The sequence below is a fragment of the Tiliqua scincoides genome, chromosome 16 (assembly GCF_035046505.1).
Source record: "Tiliqua scincoides isolate rTilSci1 chromosome 16, rTilSci1.hap2, whole genome shotgun sequence".
Classification (NCBI taxonomy): domain Eukaryota; kingdom Metazoa; phylum Chordata; class Lepidosauria; order Squamata; family Scincidae; genus Tiliqua; species Tiliqua scincoides.
The window spans coordinates 6377596-6397205 of record NC_089836.1 but is presented as its reverse complement, the minus strand read 5'-3'; the positions used below and the strand labels follow the sequence as shown (position 1 = coordinate 6397205).

The window sequence follows — 19610 nt, the reverse complement described above, 5'->3', positions numbered from 1 at the left end:
ACACTATTAATTAGGCATTTTTCCTGAGGAAAAGTGCCAAGAAAGTAAGACACTTTGAAGGGGGTGGGGAAACACTGGGCCTAGATACTCCTCTGACACTTTGGGGGTGGGAAGCTTAGCTTCCCACCTATTAAGACCCTAGGCCTAGGAAAAAGGTGTATATCTGAGATTCCTATATAATAAGATATCTAGATACTTTATTATATAGATATCCCTAATATCTATTAGATATCTAAAGGTATCTTCTTGTAATGATACCTGAGATTCCTATATAATATCTAGTATCTTACAAATGATCTTATAGATCTTAGATTAATCTATCTTATTCTATAGAGAGATACCTTTAGATATCTCTCTATAGAATAAGATCATTTATAAGATACTAGATATTATATAGGGATATCTATATAATAAAGTATCTCTCTATAGAATAAGATAGATTAATCTAAGATCTATAAGATCATTTATAAGTATCTCTCTATAGAATAAGATACTAGATATTATATAGGAATCTCAGATATCATTATAAGAAGATACCTTTAGATATCTCATAGATATTAGGGATATCTATATAATAAAATATCTGAGATTCCATATAGATATTATGAGATAGCTAGCTAGTATCTTTTGTAAGATACTAGCTAGCTCTCAATATAATAAAAATATATCTATATAGATATCCCTAATATATAATGATATCTTAGAATAAGATACCTTTAGGTATCTATATAAACTATAGTAAGATATTTTATTCTATAGAGAGATGTCTACTATCATAAGATACCTTTAGATATCTCTATAGAATAAGATAATGTATCTTGTAATAGATATCTCATTATATATTGTATATATCTATATGGAATCTCAGATATTATATAGATATCCTAATAATCTATATAGAATCTCAGATATCATTATATATTTGGGATATCTAATAGCTATCTAGGATCTTATATTATCTTATTCTATAGAGAGATATCTAAAGGTATCTTATAAAAGATACTAGACATCTCTCTCTATATAATAAAATATCTGAGATTCCATACAGATACATAATGAGATACCTATATATAGATATAGGTAAGAGATCTTAGAAGCCTTAGAACCTAAGCTATAGATCTATCGCTATCTTCCCATCAGATATATTTATATCTTAGGTTCTAAGGCTTCTAAGATCTCTTACCTATATCTATCTTGGAATCCAAGCTAGATCTATCTTCGCTATCTCTCTTCTATCTAAGAGAGAGCTACTCTGTGACTAGACCTCGGACTTGCCAGCAGGGTTCGGTCTTCCCGGCCAGCCCGGAGCGAGTGTCCATCGGGGCGGCCCAGCTCCCCTCCGGGTCTCGACCCAGTCCGGCCTTGGAGGGTCTTCCTCGCGGAGGGGCTGCGCACGCGCTCCGGGCTGGCCCGGGAAGCGAAGCCCGCCCGCCTGCGGCTCCTGGAAGAGGCGCCTCCCCGCTGCCGGGCCCTGCAGGGGGAAGAGACACGTGTCAGCAGCGAGGCCTCCCTCGGGCCCCCTCCCTCCTCCCCGCCCCGCAGGGTCTCGCTCCTCCCCGGGAGACCCCGGAAGCGCGTCTCCCTCCACTCACCCGCAGGTCCCGATCCTCGGCCTTTCTGCCGGCCCCTTCCCGGCTGCACCTGGAGGAGAGGAGAGGAGAGAAGAGACCGGTCAGGGCGTCCCCCGCGCAGCCCCCGACTCCCCCCGGGCAGAGCCACGCCACGTACCTTCCGTGAGAGCGCAGGGGAGGCGGGGGCCGGGCGGCGCCAGGCTCGGAGTCCCGGGGCCGGGCGGCGGCGAGGCGAGGCAGAGGCAGAGGCAGACAGAGAGAGAAGCGGAGGAACGGCGGTGCCTCCGGCAGGTGCGCGAGGCGGAAAAGCCAATTATACCCGGGGGGCCCCGATCCTGGGCGCACTCGCGCGGGAGGGCGTAGCACGGGGCCGGGTGGGACTCCTCGCGCGTAGCCTTGCGGCACCGAGAGCATCCCGATTGGCCGGAGCTGAATCGACGCACGTGTGAAGCCGGCCGGAGCGGGGGCGCGTGTCAGCCCGTGCGCGGCTGCGTGCCGTTGGGACACGTGTGTGGGCGGCCGGACCGAACCCCCTGCCCCGTTCAAAGCACGTCTTATTCACGCCCCTGTCCGAGAGAGAGAGAGACACGCCCTAATATACAGGTTTAAAACTACCAAGTTTCTAGTCCTTAAGGCTTCCAACAAGCAGATCTGTGGTGGCTGAAAACCAAAGCGCTGGAGTGGGATGTGGGGACTTCTGGCAGCCGGAGGAGAGAATTCAGGGGGCTGCGTGGCTCAGTGTGAAACCTCCATGGTCAGGGGAAGTCTAACTTAGCTTGGCAGAGGTTGGAGACAGAGTGTCGGGACACCCCACTGTTGTGTTGTCCACAGAAATCGCCACCACCCACAAAATACCCCCATCTTGTTTTCTGTGACTTCTTGGAGGTCAGCCCCCCTTTCCCTTAGAAATCCCTGAAAAATCATTTTAAAAGCATGAGGCCTTCCTCTTCTTTATTAGGGGGCATCAACTAACACAGCCAGACCCACGGGGGGGGGGGGGAAGGCAGCAGAAACACTTGGGATTAAAATGATACACGTATGCCTCAATGGGAGAATAGGGTACCAGAATGAGACCCCCTCCCAACTTCAGAAGCCTTGCAGACTGCAGGAGCTGAGCTCTTTGCAGGTAATTGACAGCTAACTAATGTGTGTTCATAGACTCAAGGAGCCTAAGCATGTGGCCGTCTTTGCCTGCCTGCCTCCCCCCCCCCCCCAGCACCTGTCATTGACAGACTGGGGGGGAAAACACACTGGGAGAGAGAGGTTCCATGGGGATTGAGACCCCAAGAACTCTGCCAGGCGGCCTTGGCCTGTGCAGGGTGCAATAGTTTCATCCGGAAAACCACCCCCTGAGAGCACATCCCTTACTCTAAGGGTGGTCTAAAAGGCCTTGTTAAGGCAGCCAGGCACGGATCAGGCCTGCTACCGATCAAGGCAAGAGACAAGTGTGAACTCCCACCCCATCAGATCTCCAAGAGAAGCCACCATTGGAGAGAGCCGAGTGGTGCAATCTCTCTGGTGGGGCAGGGGGAAAAAGTTGTCTCCTGCTGGTCTCCAAAAACCCACCCAGCCAGCCTTCTCTGCACAGCAGGGATGCAGCAACCCACTGGGAAAGGCCGAGGTTCCTCAGGCCCCCTTAGCCACACCCTACAAGAGATCCCATTTCAAACAGGTTCATTTCCAGGAAAGCCCTGCAGAGAATCCACTGGCAGCCCTTATCTTACCCCACCTCACAACCCCAGTTACAAATGTACCTTAAAAGCAGGCAATGTGAGCTGGTTGTTCAGGAAAAGTCTCTGGAAGCTTTGTAGAAAGCAGCAGACCCTATTGCAGCCGGAGCTGCGTGAACCAGTTGGGCAGAGAGCTCTGGTGATGGGAGTCACCTGGCTGTGATCCTGGCTGCTGGCTCTTAAAGGGTCAGGCCCTTCAGGGCTGTGTTGGACCCACCGACTCCTAAAAAGCCTATTTTTTGGTTTAGAAAAATAAATGCCTTTTCTGTCTGGTAAAAGGCTGCAGGTTTTCACTCCAAAATGAGTTCTGATCCCACATTGAGTCCTCAAATGGGTGTCCTGGGTGCAAACACCTGCTCTGAAGCTTCAACCCTGTACACACTTACCTGGGAGTAAGCCCCATAAAACACAATGGGACATTGCTGATGTTTCTTTTCTCCTCCTGCCCTTTCCTAGGGAGGGAAACCAGACTACCAGGTCTAGTACTTCCCAAAGGTTTGGTGGTGTAGCTCCTGCCTAGATAGTGTCCACAGCCCCCCACCCCACATGCACCTGACTGAACAAGGCATGCCAGGATAGGGTTACAGAGAAGCCTGCCCTCTTGTGGCTGCGACGGGGAGTGCTGAAAGGGCTAGCAGATTAACAGGGAACCAAAAAGTCTACCTTCTTGTGGCCATGACTGGGAAAGCTGAGGGGATGCAAAGAGAGGGGCAGAAGGGACCCTCTCCCCACAAAAATGTTGCCCCATGGCCCCAATTTGTAGCCCTGGTTGGAAGCACCTGGGAGAGGATGTTATTAAAAAGACCGGGGCCGTGAAAAGCAGTTCTCAGGCCAAAAGGGGTGCAGCGAAGAGTCCCTCTCCTCCAAAGGGCTCCCAGTCTAGAAAAAGATGTAAGAACCATGAATGACAAATAGCGACCGGAGGAAGACACTGTTTTGGGTTGAACAGAGACAGTAGCTTTGTCCCCCTGCTAAGCACAAAGGCAGGCTCTCCCTTCAAAGTTCCCTTTTGAACCTGCTAGCAGAATAAATGACTTCTGATGACTGAAAGGTGGTTCACCTTCACCAGAGGCTCCTGGGCAGGGACTGGTGAGGGGAAAAACCAGAGGGAGCCAAATGTCATAAATATTTATTACATATCAAGGAAGAAAAACAAACCAAAGAAGAACCCAATGGTCCCTTTTACAGTTGTGGTCTGTGGAACTTTCAAAACAGATTAACTTTTTTTCAATGCCATTATATTCATATCTTGATTCTCTTTCTTTACAGGCTACATTTTGAAAACACAACAAAAGAAAGGGAGAAAAAAATACATGATTACTTCTAGCATTTTTAGAAACAATGGCAATACAATCAGAGTTTAAGACACTTGGTGGTAATCAAAAACGTTGAGACTCACAGGAAGGGTAAGCCACGGCCAAAAAGGTACAGAATAGTTGAAAAGTACAAAACCCCACTAGGTAACAGTCAAGGGACACGATCCGGGTACGGTTAGGTGGGACAAAGGTGGCAAGACCCGAGGGTGTCTTACCTGGGAGTCAGCCCCGGAGACCTCAGGGGGGCTTTCTTCTGAGTAAACATGCAGAGGGGTGCACTGCTGGACTGTAGTCCTAAGGCTACTGAAGGCCATTGCCACTGAACTCTATGGAACTTCCTTCTGGGGGAAACACACACAAGTGCGCAAGCTGCCCACCTTGATGAAGCCGACAAGGTCTGGTTGCAACTAAGGTTGTGAGCTGAAGCACACGTGCCGGCTGCTTCCACTCACACTTTCTCCGCAAGTCCCAACAGTGCACCAGTTTAGAGGATAGAAAGGGAAGGGGCAAGAAATAATAATAATAAAGGTCTCCAAGCTCACTCCCCCCTGTCAAATTTAACCAAGCCTCCCCCCTGCTCCCAATTTCAGCACCAAGTCCCAAATGCACTCAGAACTGCAGGTTTACTTGGAAGCCCCCCTGACACAGATGGATTGGGGGGGGGGCTTCTGAGTAAACCCAGTGAGGACTGGGCCTGGATGCCCCTTTTGATGCCAACCCCAAGTCACAACTGCCTTCCGCTGGATTCTACCCAAGGGCTTTTTAAGGAGCAAAATAAGTAACTGAGGTTGACGACAAAACCGTTTTGCGCAAGCATCCGTAGGGGGAACGCCTTCCCACCTGGCGAGAGAAATACCTAATAAATATCAGGAAGTCCACCCTGCGGATAAAGGAGTCCCCGCCCTTTATTTTTGTTCTGTTTAAAAAAAAGAAAGGAAAAAATCCCTCATCACCCTGGACACGTGGTGAACGTGGCAGAAAGTGGAGTACATTTGCGGTCAGTCTGTGTGAAATGGCACAAAGAGGGCACAACATGCAAAAGGTGACAATGGTGGTCTGTCGGTCAGTGTTGCTACAAACATGGCTGGGGGGCCCTAAGGGATTTAGGCACCTGCTTGTCAAAGGAGAGCTTGGCTGGGTGCTCCAGCAAAGCCTTTCCTTGGCTAAAGGGCTGCCACGCCTTGTCATTTCATATTCTATTTTTGCAACAGTGGATGGTTTGACAGCAGCCCCAGGGCCTGTTTGGTGTTACCTGGATGGGAGCCCACTGAAAGCTGCTCTGTGCTCTACCAAGGAAGACAGAATAGACAGCACCAATGGGCACTGGGGAGGTCCATCCACCTCCTTCCTCTTAAGGGGTGCTGCCAGAAAGCTGAGCGGGATGGGAAGGGAAGTGAGGTTCAGGAACCCTAGCAAACAAGGCCCTCGCCGCAAGGACAGCAGTCAGGAAACAGCTCTCTCTTTGTGATGTCTTCTCCCCTTATTTGCACACTAGGAAATTATTTCAAGCACCGCTGCACTGCCCATTCCAAACACCGGAGGGTTAACTGCATTTAGCTCTGAGTTAGCTAGAGTTGAAAGCATCTTGCATACATTTCTTACAACCTCCCTATAAGGCAGGCCACAGTCACTGCATGTGGTCAAGGGCACTGCTAGTTTTTAGGAGGGAGAGCCATGATCAAGACCTCCATTTTTTTTTTAAAAAGGACATGACTAGCAGTTTTGGGGGTGGGGTAGGAGCCTGCAGCAACTAGAACAAGACCAGGGCATTGACTGAGGGGTGGGGTTAAACCCTTTCCTCCTGCATCATTTTCTCCAAGTAAAACCCTACCCTACCTAGGCGGTTTTCTGCCCCGTCAAATATACAATATGTACCCATTTGGCACTTGGGTATTTTCCCCTGAGGGGCAATTGAAGGTGGATGTGGTTTTAAACAGGAAAAACAGCAAGAGGGGGTTGGAAAGGATTTTAACCCACAGAGACCTTCTACAGAAGAGGTGTTTTTGGAAGTGTGCTAGTTGGCTGGCTTTTGCTGAACCCCTGGGTGACAGGAATTCTTGCCATTCTACCAGAGGTCACCCAGTGCTGTGCCAGCAGACCCTGATCTACTCACTCCATCCCACCCAGAGCACTGAAATGCCCGCAGCCTACTCTCTGGACACACACACGTCCTTTACACAAGCAAGAAAGGCCCTTAGGATCTGCCTGGGGACCATTTGGGTGCCACAAGAAGCAGAGGGAGAGGGCAGAGACAAGTTGTGGCAGAGGTGGGGGGAACCCTGGCTGACCAAAGAGGAAACGTAGGTCTCCAACACGCCCTACTGGAGAGAACTGGGGTGTGGGAAAAGCCATGTTTACACCGGCTCCAAATACACCGACAGAATGGAACATGGGCAACAGAAAGGGACGAGACGCTTCTATTCAGATTCCCCATGCAAGAGACAAACGCGCCAGTCACAGAAGTCTATCTAGCCCAGTACTGTCAACACATAAAGATGGCGGACTTCCCAAGTGATGGATTCCCATTGACATGAACACTGCACTCCCTGTCCAGCATAAGAGCAGCCTTGCAGGAAGGTGATTCAGTGCCCTTTCCCAGCCAGCAAATAAGGCAATTGTGGAGGGGACCAAGGGACTGGGCTCATGGAATACCGGTGGGCAAAGGAGGTAGAAGAAAGGGAGGTGGAGGTCGGGACCCACGGGACTGTGAGCTGTAACTCACCCCCCATGTGCTGGCATCCCTCGCTAGACCCATTCCCCTTCTGGTCTCTAAGCAAACACTGCCTTCACCTCTCTCTTTATCAAAAAATAAAAATAAAACTGCCCTGCCTTCATGAGAGCTAGAAACATGCTCTGTTTCTGCAGGAACTTCCCTACCTCCCAGAAAGCTTAGGACCCAGAAGGCAACCACGTTGGGTGGATGGAACAAGGAGGGGGGGAACCAGCCAAGGGCAGGTTTTACAAGGAGAGGGCCAGGGAACAGAAGAGCCCCCTGGTTGAGGGTTGGAGGGGAGGTTAGAGTGGGGGGGTGCTTTTATCCTCCTCTATATCTGTTCCAAGGGCCAGGGAAGAAAGAGAAAGGTTAGCCAGAAGAGATAAGCCAGGTAGACGTGGCCCTGGTGGACCCACAGAAGCTGCTGCCCCTATACAGGTGGGATTTGTGGTTCTAGGCAGAAGGCCAAGAAACCCCCCCCCCTTCTTAACCCCTGACACAAATCAGGCCCCCCAAAAGAAACCACTTTCTAGAACTTCACAAAAGGAAAAAACATTGAGTTGGACCAGGGCACTGGGAAAAGGTCATTACATTCAACGCTTCCTGAATGGCAGGTCTATCTAGAAGGAAAGTTAGTATCTAAGGGTTCTTGTACAGGACCTTCCCTCCTCTGCTAGTTTTCTAGGTGCAGGCAGTTTCTAAAACAGAGGAGCTTTCTTCAGATGCAATCTTCCACCTGCAGGCTGAAATGGTACAGTCCCAAGAAGACCATATCCTTTGCCTGTTCTAATTATTTGAGTTGGTTACCTTTTCAGCTTTGTCTTGTTTGGACAAATTGATATACCCCTGGATTAATCTCAACCCACTGGAGAAGAGAGGTGCAGGTAATTAAAAAATGGGCCAAGCAAAGTAAGCTCAAGTCAGTGGTTCCCAAACTTTTTAGTACCAGGACCCATTTTTTAAAAATGACGTACTAGTGATACTCAAGTGGGTTTACGAAACTTTAAAAAATAAAGTTTCCTCTTACCAACTCAAGCCTCTGCTTTCATTCTTTTTACTATGGTGGCAGGGCCACCTTCTGGAGCGTTTATTGAGCTCCCACTGGATCGGGACCATTTTGGTGGTCTTGCGTTCTCTCTTTGCCTGGCCTTCAACAGGAGAACATAAGAACAGCCCCACTGGATCAGGCCATAGGCCCATCTAGCCCAGCTTCCTGTATCTCACAGCGGCCCACCAAATGCCCCAGGGAGCCAAGGCCTGTCTGCTTACTCATGAGTAAACATACATTATGCTTATCCATAGGGGCTCCATGCATTTGACAGCTATCAATTTGTCTGTTTCATGACCCACCAACAATCGGGGCATGACCCACAGTTTGGGCAACACCAGCCTAAGTCATTGATCTAATTTTGTTTTACTGCTAACAGTTCAAAGATAGACTTTTTCAAAATGGAAGTTCTTCTTCCCCCCTCCCCCCAAGTACTGACATGAAATCATATAAAACGAGGAGGTCAAAGCCACTGCAATTTGACCCATTCATAAATCCCAACCCCCAAATAAAACAAGAGTTGGAACTTAGGCCAGGAACTTGCCTTTGTTGAGTCAATGAAATATCAGCACCTCTAATCCCTGTTGAAGATAAATGCAGTAGCAGTTTTGCAGCCTAATTTTTGCTGGGCTCATTTAGTTTATTTTGATGTCAAAGGTGATAAGCAGAGGCGGAAGAATCCAGTGTCCCCTAAGATCTGAGCATAGGTGATTCAAATTTCAATGAGTCAGGCCCAACCTGAGGCTGAGAGGTGCTACTGGTTCTCAATAGCTGCTAGCTCTGTGTGTGCGTGTGTGTAAGTAAAAAAAACAGACTGGTTTTTAAGAATCCTGTCTCCACTATGGGTGATTCAGGGCCCAATCCTACACAATTTTCAAGCTCCGGTGCAGCTGCAATGCAGTCCCAAGTTAAGGAAACAAATGTTCCCATACCTTAAGGGGGACTCTGTGACTGCTGCCCCACCACAAGATGCAGTGCATGCCCCACTGGCACAGCTGCACTGGCACTGGAAAATTGGATAGGATTGGGCCCTCAGAGGCTTATTAGCCATGCCAGCACAGCTCAGTTAGTTCTCTGCAAATTCAGCCTTTTTTTTTTACACTGTTTACACTGCTTGCCACAGTCAAAGAGAAACTGTGGAATCACAAAATTTACAGAAGTTTTCTTTGCCTACTTGGGGGGGGGGGGGATTTATGCTGACTGGCAATGCCAAGGCAGCTCCATGCTGAGAGCTGTTGTGATTACTCTTTGCCTGGCTGTGCCAAGCTTATGGAGAGGATGAAACTGGCATGCCATTGAAAGCTTCATTTGTTCATAAAGAGATTCTGATAGGTGTACAAATGCCATCCTAGTGCATACTCCATATGGTGGCACAAAAATGGGGGGGGAAGCTGTCACAGGCTCTACCCTCTAATATAGACACTAATGGATGACCAATGATGTCTTCCCCTGGGAAGCAAGCTAACTGGAGACAGGTCCTGGGCAATTAATCCTCACATCCTGGATATGCCACGGAGGGTCAAGTCCTCCAGAGTAAATGAACCACATTGCCCCCCCCACCCCGCCTTTAAGCAATCTGCCTGCACCAACACGAACCATGGTTACAGTTAACAAGGATTTCTTTACCCCGGTTTGGAAACACTGTTTCGGGTCCTGGTTAAACTTCTCAATATCAATGAATCACTAAATGGTGGTTAGAAGGTGGGATTCGTTCCCAGGAAAAGGGCGGAGGAAGAGGAGTAGGGAGGGAGAACACAACACAGAGCCAGACACACATTTTCGCTGGCCCACCAACAGCAGCCACATACTAGAAAGTCCTTGCTTTCCGTAAGGTAGAAACCACAAGAGGCTACGCCAGACCTGACCGGTAGCTGCAAGAGAAAATGCCCTCCTTGTTCACTTTAATTTTCTTCTCTGAAAAACACCATGTGTCAAAGGTTAAGCAGGAAAGGAAGGTCTTGAAAGTGGCCGGAAAGAGGCCCCACCTTCCTCCCTCAAGACATGTGCTCACATTTCCTTTACTGTCCCCCCCCCAAAAGGCTGGCGTCCTTGACATTTCTAGTCATGCAGGTTTTTTAATGGAAAAACCTGCAAGACCTGTTTAGCAGGGGCACAACATTACTCACCAGTTTCTCTCTCTCTCTCTCTCTCAAAACTGCCTTCAGACTTTCCAAGAAAGTTATCGCCTAGCCTCAGAGGTGAGAATGAATCCTTAAAGCAATGCTCACGTTTCATCCTGTTAGCTCTCCAGGAACAGCCACACGGCCAACACAAAGGCCAAAGCCCATTACGCTTTTCCGCTTGTCCCTTTTGGAAACAAAACATCTTATTTGTCATACAAGTGCCTGTCCGAACTATTTGGCAACAAAAGTGGGGACGGGTTTTGCCGTTAAGACTGTGCTGTCCATTCCAAAGCATAAAGGAAAAGGGGGGGGGGGTTGAAAATATTTATTTTAAAAAGCTCTGACACTATATCAAAAAAATATATCTACCTTGGCTTTATCATCTTACTTCAGAGAGGGCTATTTAAAAACTGCTGAAACTTTTGAGCTGATTAATTTATTTGATTGGTTAAAAAAAGTTTCACTGATGAGGCATCCCTGATTAATAGAGCAATGCATTTCCTTTAAGGAAAAAATAATTATTAATGTAAGTACTTTTAAAAATGAAAAGATGGCAGGCACCATCATTAGAAGAGGAATTTCTTAACAAGAGAGGTATTACAGAGAAAGGAATGACTCTTCTATTATGATGCTTCTATTATATATACATGTCCCGTACCAAAACAAAGAATGCCCTTTCCTTCAAAATAATTAAGTCCTATGCAAATTTACACAGATCAAATAGAATGATCAGTTTAAAACAAATTTGATTAATGAGAGTTCTCTAACTGGGTGGCAGCCCTGCAACTTAACCAAGAAAAAGAGAGAGAAAAAACCTCCACCCCGTTCATCCACCCCATTCAACAAGCCAGAAAACCATAAACCATAATTCCAGAGCTTCTGGGTCAATGTTCTCTACTTCCAGGATTACTAGGAAGTGTTAGCAGGATATTCCTATACCGTACACAGTGGTAAGAAATGGGGTGGCAAGGGGGGAATGTGTGTGAATGTGGCGTCCGGATTGTCTTCACTTCAAGTCAATGATGTCTTCGTCAAAGGAAGCCCCAAGCTGGAAGAGGCTGCTAGAGGGGGGGCTTTCCTCCCGGGCGGACGTATCTGGGTCCGAACTGGTGGAGAAGTGGCGGTCTTCAGACGTGCTTTCAAAAGAGCTCGGAATGAGCCTGAAAGGGAAGAATCACAGAATCACAGAGTTGGTAGGGCCCCACAAGGTCATCTACTCCAATCCTCAAAGGGGTCAAAATAAGGCAGGGAAAGGGAAATTCCAGACCCCAAAAGGATTAGAGCTTTTGAGCAAAATACATTTAGCTGCTAGGGCTGCCATCAAATTCCTTTCCATTCCCTTATGGCTGGAACTTGGTTGGTGCTCCAATGTCTTGCATAGAGAGTTCCTGTTGACATAAAGACACGTGTGACCCACTGTGATGCTATGTTTAGAGCACTGGATTCAGACCACCACAGTTGGGAGTTCTCAGTCATGAACATTTAAAAACAATTTTTTCTTCAACTGCTGGCTAATCAAGGACTGGAAAGATATGGAAGCACCCGTTGCTCTCCACCATCAACCAGAGGACGGAGAATCTCAGCTCTGTTGCCTATTGTGAGCTACCTGGGGGTATTCAACTCTTAAACTGATTGATTCTCACTGGGTGACCTTTCGGCAACCACTTTCTGGTGGGTCACCAAAGGGCGATGGAAAGATCAGATAACTAATTTCCTCAAGCCCTCAATTTCCTTCTTTTAAAGTCTCGTAAAGCTGGGTGGGTCGTTTTAAAAGTGGGTCCCGGTGCTCAAAACTTTGGGGACCACTGCTCTAAATTCTTACACAGACAGGACAAAAACAGCACAGCATCCTTTGCCCGTTTCTCGGTCTATACTACGTGGAACATAACATATGCGAGAACTATTCCAGGCCAGGCGCTCTTATTGTTTACATTTTTATCCCACTTTTCTTCAGTACAGACTTGTGAGGTTTATAAATCAGCCAAACAAAAACACGCTAAAGCCCAGTCATCACAGCACCTTGTGAAAAAGCACATTTTAAAAGAATCCTGGCATTAAAAAAAAACCCTTCAGAAAGCAGAAAAGCCTTTGTGACCTTTTGGAAGGAGACCACGGAGCCTCACGGGCTGGGGTGCCACAGCGGAAAGGGTTCACAGTCTCATTTCCCCCAAGAAAAACCATCAGGCACCTGCAACTGACTCCTGGGGCCACTCCAGGAGAGCCACACCTGCCTCTCACAGACCTGTCGCTGCTGGCGGACCGCACCGTGCCCTGCTTGGGGTCTGTCTGAGCTGGAGGCACCTTCTTCTGCTTCTGCCTGCCTTCCGACTTGGGCTCATCTAAGAGGCCTGAGAAGACCGGGAAAACAAACCATGAAATGAAACAATCAGGTACAAGAAATAACCAGGGATTCTTCCCCAGTTTAGGCTGGCATCGCAACCTTCCCCTTCCTCACCAGTGTGACCATTTGTAGACTACGAGCCCCTTGGGGCAGGGACCTCGTCTCTTCTTCCACTGTAATAAATTACAGTGAGTCCTCCCTATCTGTGGGCTTGGCAGCCACGCCTTCTAGTTGCATCTGGGAGATCCTCTGAGGCCCTAACGCTGCAGATTTAATTATTTGCGTAAATTGGTATCCAAGGGTGGGGAGGTCCTGGAAAGACTTACCAAGCAGCTCTTTCCGCGTCCGGCTGGCAATCTCCTTGATCTCCATGCGCGGCAAAGAGAGGGTTGGAGTGGCGGGGAAGGAGGCGAGGCCACCAGACGTCGGGGTGGTGATGACCTTGGGGACTAGGGGGGATTTGAGTGGCCGCTCGATGCTCCTGCCAACCAGGTTGCTGAGGGGAATTTTGTAGATGTTTTTGCACAAAACTTCGCCTGCAATGACAGGGTGGTATCTTATAAAATAAGGCAACGCTAAATTTGAATGTCTTTATTAGGGTTTTCTCGTCCTCTGCATCATATCTCTCTGGCAATGATGCTTCTCCAGTTAAGCCATATAGGTCGGCCCCCCCTTTATCCATGGGTTTGGAACTCAAGGATTTGACTCAGTGAGTTCCTAACCTGGCCTGGAGGGCCTCACCGGACCTTCCGGAAGCACCTTCCAGTCATGTCCAGAGGTCAGGTTGAGGGCCCCAACCCGTGGATTCCATTATCTGCAGCTTACAATGCCCGCAGGGGGGTCCAAGGACGGTCCCCCCAGATACTGAGATCCAACTGTAACTCCTTTTGTTCCAACATCTTGGAGTGGATCACAACAGTATAAAACAAGGGCTTAAACACTGGAAAGATGGGGGTCAGGATATCTCAAACAGACAGAAATTCTAGGTACGTCTGCTCAGAGTGCTCCTTATTTCCAGCAGCTGTTCCTCCTCATCCAATTAAATTAAGGAAACCAAGCCCAAACTCTCCTCTTCACCACCACGGCTGGGAACTCAAACCCTGATGACACGGAAGGCCGGCTGCCAAAATCGTAGCCCCCAGCCAGAGACCTCACCCAAGATGCACTGCTCGCATCTGAAAAGGTGGTAAACAGCAGCCAACCTCCCCCTTGCTTGAAACAAGCCCCCGAACAGCCCCACTCCCATCACCTCACCTTCTGCAGCAGAAGGGGAGAAAACCGGGATATCCTGGATGGACGGCGTCTGTGGGGACCCCGGCGAGCTGGTCTCCTTGGAGCTGCTGCTGGATAGTTCGATCACTGCTGTGGCTGCTTTGAAATAGATGTCTGACTGGAAGAAGAATGGAAGGACATTGAGAGAGCCCTGCTGGATCAGACCCAAGGGCCAACTCATCCAGCACCCTGTTTGCCATGGTGACCCACCACCTGCCTCTGGGAAGCCACGTGCAGGAGAAGAAAGCAGACCCCTCACTCACCATTGCTCAGTAGAGTGGCAGGGGGGGGGAAGTACCTGGGGCCAGGTGATGCAATGACACTCCCATGTCATCATGTCACACACACCCCCCCCCCCGCTGCTGCACAGTTACCCTTCACATGCAGAACCCCGGAAACAGCTCCATTTGGAGCCATATAGGGACAAGTGGGTGAGAGGAAGGGCCGATTTCGCAGCAATTGCATTGCAGCCACGAAAAGTGCAGTCACACACCCCCAGCCCTGGCTTAGCTACGCCACTGTCACTGCTCCCCAGCAACTGAGAGTCAGAACCTAATTAAGGCTAGGGCTAAACACGGCAACCCTAGTTTGGCTCCGGGTTACAGCAGAAGCACATAGAACAAAGGAAGACTCGGCCCAGATTTCTGTTCTTCTGCCTCCTTACCCTCGATGCCACCAGCTGAAGTGCAGGGACCACAGCCGTGTGGACAAGATTTCCATTGACGACTAGCCGGATTTCAATGGAGTCGGTCGTGAAGGCCAAAATGTAGGGGAAGGCGCAAACTGCAAGAGGAGGCAAGAGGGTCTCTTTGTGACAAAACCAAACATGAGATGGCGTCCACGTTACTGGGCTGGGGGGGGTGCATGGGTGTGTTGTGTGCACTTGTGTGTGACCCCAGGACTGAATAAAAAAAATCTAAGGTGTCCTCCCAAAAAAGTTCAGTCTTCACCTGGTTGTTATTTATTTATACAGAGCCCCATTCCAAATGGCTGATGCCTTGTGGAGCAACCAACAAGAAAGACCCCTGCCCTGAGGAGCTTACACTCACAAATTGGACACAGGAGGAAACAACAGAGAGAAGACAGAGGCAAGGATGAATAGAGAGAAAGCATCTATTCCCGTCAGCCAGGTTGGCGGAGCAGGACAAGCAAAGGTCAGAAGCCGGGACCAGCCGACGTAGAAGCGAGAGAAAAAGAAGGGGTGTAGGACTACTGTGGCCAGGGTAAGATGCTTGTGCGGGATTCAGGAGCGGAGAGGAAGTTGAGATTGGAGGGGCATTATGGGTGCAGAGCCACAAGGCAGGCATTTCCTTCCACAGTATAATCGGCAGCACCAATGCCACAACCCCACGGTCCTGTTGGAAAGAGACCGGCGGCTCGTCCTTACCAATGGCGTAAGGAACCTGGTTCCAGCTGAAATGGAAGTCCGAGGCCGACGCCTGCATCAAGGGCGACCCCCCGTTGAAGGGACACACTTTTCGGTAGTAGCAGATATCTAAAGTGAGAGAGAGACGGCCGTTGCAAACACCTCGGGCCTCGACAGCAGAAAAAGATCTGGCAGAAAGCGCCCTGACGCAGGAGTTGCCAACTCTTTTCCTGGCCCTGTTCCTGTGCTTCTGGAGGCTGGCCAATGAAAACATTTCTCCCCGCACCCGGTACCAGCCCAAGCAGCCGGCTAAGCTGAATACGTCTCCAGCATCCAGCAAGCCTTCTCCCAAGTCAGTGGCCAAAACTCCACTGCGGCGGGAGAGAACTGGAGCGGGCTATGGAGAAGCAGGTTGTGATCTGGGCCCTCCCCCCAGCTGAGCAAGCCAGTGGTACTTACAGTTGTAGCACAAGAGAAGGCCGGCCTCTCCATCCTCGTACACATCAATAGCTGCAACAAAATTAACCTGCAATGATAACGGGTGAGGGTGGTGGGGTGGACTGGAGGCCGAGTTTACTGCTTGAAGACAATTCAGCGGCTCTGACTGGGTCAGAGAGGGAGGTCCTTCCTCCTTCTCTTCTCTATTCCCACCTGCCTGCTAAGAATTCCCAATCCTGGCATTTGTTATTCGGCTGCCATGTTTTGCAACTAGCTAGCGATGTACAAACGTGCCGAAGTTCAATTCGGAATCAGGCTTGGCAAACCAAACTATTTTGGAGAATAGTCCCCTCTTCTCCCCAAAGCCCAATTCGGACGTTTAGACGCACCCAAGGATGAAGTGCGACGGGGTCCAATGGCCTTCCCAAACCCCCCAATCCCTGCAAGTTTCCAATGCTGCCCCCCCCTCTTCCCTCCACCTGTCAGCAGGGGGAAAGTCTTGCTTGGAGGTCTCCCTCCCAGGTTACTGGGGCTCCTGGGAAATGCAGTTTTCTCAGGACAGCCTGATCACAGACACCTGGTAATCCGGGAAACTAAACGTCCCAGGGCTCCTTGCACCCAACATACTGCCCTTCACTCTACAAACAGAGGTGCTTGATCCAAGCTGATGTTCTCTGGCAAATGGGGTTTGCTTTGTAATGCAGTTGAGAACATTAAAACTGTCCAAATTTTTACTAATAATTTCTTAACAGCCTGAGCTGATAACTTAATAGCTAATAAGTTATTAGCTCAGGCTATGAAGAAATTTGGCTACATTGCTGCAGCCCATGATGTCACCCCAGGGAATCTCCAGGTGCGATTGCAGGGACACTTCTCCTCCTTCAATTTCTGTAACTGGGGCAGGGCGTTTGTGTGTGAGATTTCAGCACAACTGCAGAGATGACCCACCCCTCCCTCCCTCCCTCCCTCCCTCCATAACCTGCAGCTGCTTAACTGGGCACAAAATCACAGCCAATGTTTGCAAACTGGGGGGGGGGGCAGAGAAATGTTGAAGAAAAAATCAGGTCTCTTGATCTCCAAGTGAGAGCCCACAGAAATCGCTGGGACCAAAAGTGTTTCCTTTCGGTGCTTTACCTTTTAAAGGCTTGCACGGTGCCAAAAACACGCATCAAGGTACCTTACAAAACGCAGAGCCTGCCGCAAGGCAAAAGAACAGACTGCCTTTCGGTTAGGTGGGCGAGACAAACCTTAAGAAAATGAGGTGTCACAGCTTCCACAAATGGGACCCCAACGCCCAAGAACTTACTCGGCTGGTTTCGACGTGGTGCAACCGGCAGGATTCGCCCGTGCTCTCGTTGATCAGGTCGAACTGGTGCCGGTAGGCGACGCAGATCAGGTTGTCGTTTTCGCCGGTGGGCCCGTCCACCAGTGTCATGACGATGGGAGGGTCGGACAAGCAGATCTCCTGGAGACCAAGCAAGACCAGATTAGAAGCACCAACGAAGGGTCTGTGTGTGTGTGTGTGTGTGTGGCTCAGTGGCAGCGCACTTTTGTGCATGCAAAAGCTTCTGGGTCGAGTCCCCGGCAGCATCTCCAGGTACAGCTAGCAAAGACCACCCCCACCCCCACCCAAAGCCCTGGGGAGTTGCTATTAGTCAGTCAACACTGGCTTCTTAGATGGAGCCAAGCAACGGATTCATTCTAAAAACCAGCTCCTGGCGCTAACGAGTTTGAAAACCACCGCATTAGACTATTAGTGGCTCCTAACTACAGTAGCTAAATGGAACCTTCATGTTCATTTAACCGGCCGGTGCTTTACCTCAAACCTACCCTGATGTACTGGAATTCCTCAACCGGGGACTCCGACTGAGGAGACATCAGCGGGGCACTGTTCGGGCTCTCCCACTGCTTGTACTTCCTGGTGATGAGAAGCAGCTTGTTCCGGATGGCCGCAACAATCCTCAGTTCGTTACTGTGATGGGTGTTGATGGCGTATAAATGGCAGCCTGGAGGGTAGACATCAACTGACTCAAGAGGGCCAACCATAAATCATTGCCCCAGGCAAGCCATTCATTGCAGCTTTGCCTGTTCACTGTTTTCCCAGTCACTCATTGCACCATCCTAAGGAGAAGGACGATCATGTCTGTGCCTTCCTCTTCCTCTCTTGGATATGCCCATCACTCCCTCCTGCTAACTGCTGCTAGAACAAGCGCTGCAAGCAATGGCGGCAGAGATTCTGCAAGCCAGGTCGACGTCCTGCCCACCCAAATAAGCGAGACTGGCTGATTCACTGGCTTAGATCTGCCACTCTCCCCCCATGCTCAACGCCAAGCCGCACTGACCCAGAAGACACCCCTGCAGTGGGACCCTCTGATCTGTCAGTGCGGGGGAGGCAGAAGGTCATCCTGGAACTAGGAGTCACTCCGACGGGAATCAGACATTCTGCCCCACCTTGATGGTTTGGCTCATTTCCTTGTGACCTCCCCAACTCCCAGGTTCAAATCCCAGCCCAGCTAGGAATACTGAGCATTACAGAGGTGGGTGTAGTTGTGTAAGAACTACCAAAAAGGGGGACACTATTTTCAGAACTGCTCCCATTCTGCAGCATTCCAAGCCACCAAAGCCTTTCTGTTCCTGCCTGGAACCAATGGCCAAGGATGGGTTAGAGCCCAGAAATGGGGAGGGGCACCGCAACCTGTGGTGGGTCATGCCAGGGGCGCCCCTGGCATGTCTTCCAAGAGAACGAGAAAGGTTGGGGGAGGTGAGAAGAGATATGAACACACACCTAAACTACAGGCACCTGGCACTGGAAAGACTGAGGGCAACTGCCCCGAGCATAAAACTTTGGACGCATCCACCGCACCTTTTGTTTTCTCCAGTTTGTTTTCCCGGCAGTCACACTTGCTCTTGGCCTGCTTCGCCTCGATGCCCCTGCGCACCATGCTCAGCCGGAAGACAAGAAGGCGGGCGTCCTTCCCTGTTGGGCAAACGAGACGTGTTGAAGGCAGGAAGGGGGCTTTCCCTTTCAAACCAAACAGGGATGTGGCTCAGAGGACGGGAGGAGGGGAGAAAGGAGAGGAGCCAACAGTGCTGGCAGGGAATGCTGCACATAGAGCCACAGTCGAGCTCTGTCCACTTAGGTGCAGAATCAGAGGGCACTCTGCAGCCAGGTAGCTTCATGCGCCACCACTTCTCTTATCTGCCAGCAGGTGGAGCAATTATTTTACTAACATCTTGTCTCAGACCTTATAGCAAAAATTGCACCACGAAAGCCGAGCCTATTCATAAGGAGGGACTATTGTATTATTAATTGTTATTATTTTCATTTGAAAAAGCTATCTAATTATGGTACAGAAGCCTGAAAATGCTCCTGGGCAGTTCTAGAATATTCTGGATATTTCAAAGAGAATTTTTCCAGTGCAGGCTTGACCACAGACCTGACACTGGACCAGAGGACACTCCGTACCTTTGTCGGCTCTCATCACGAGGAGGTCCAACGGTTCCAGGACGTGCATTTGCTTTACCAGCAGAGTCTTATCAAACACAGGGACGGAAGGCTGCCCGTCTGGAGAAGAAACAGTGAAAGCTGCTGAATGATGGGGGGGGGGAGGAGGTTGGCAGAGAGCAGATGTATTTGCAAAGTGGCAACACCCACCACCAACAGCTTGCTCACCCCAAAACAACTGATTGCC

General features: G+C 49.6%; 1 protein-coding gene across 1 annotated transcript in view; it reads right to left on the bottom strand.

Annotated features, from left to right (window-relative positions):
- Positions 1-10221: 10221 nt before the first annotated feature.
- Positions 10222-19610, bottom strand: part of GARNL3 (GTPase activating Rap/RanGAP domain like 3) — a 49696-nt gene continuing 40307 nt past the window's right edge. Inside the window, exons 19-29 of the mRNA XM_066610579.1 lie at positions 19385-19483; positions 18782-18895; positions 17749-17924; positions 17225-17383; positions 15940-16006; positions 15502-15609; positions 14779-14897; positions 14097-14232; positions 13169-13378; positions 12744-12849; positions 10222-11661 (exon numbers count right to left, since the gene is read on the bottom strand). Of these exons, the coding sequence (XP_066466676.1) occupies positions 11508-11661; positions 12744-12849; positions 13169-13378; positions 14097-14232; positions 14779-14897; positions 15502-15609; positions 15940-16006; positions 17225-17383; positions 17749-17924; positions 18782-18895; positions 19385-19483 (1448 nt within the window). The 3' untranslated portion in view covers positions 10222-11507. The remainder of the gene's footprint in view (positions 11662-12743; positions 12850-13168; positions 13379-14096; positions 14233-14778; positions 14898-15501; positions 15610-15939; positions 16007-17224; positions 17384-17748; positions 17925-18781; positions 18896-19384; positions 19484-19610) is intronic.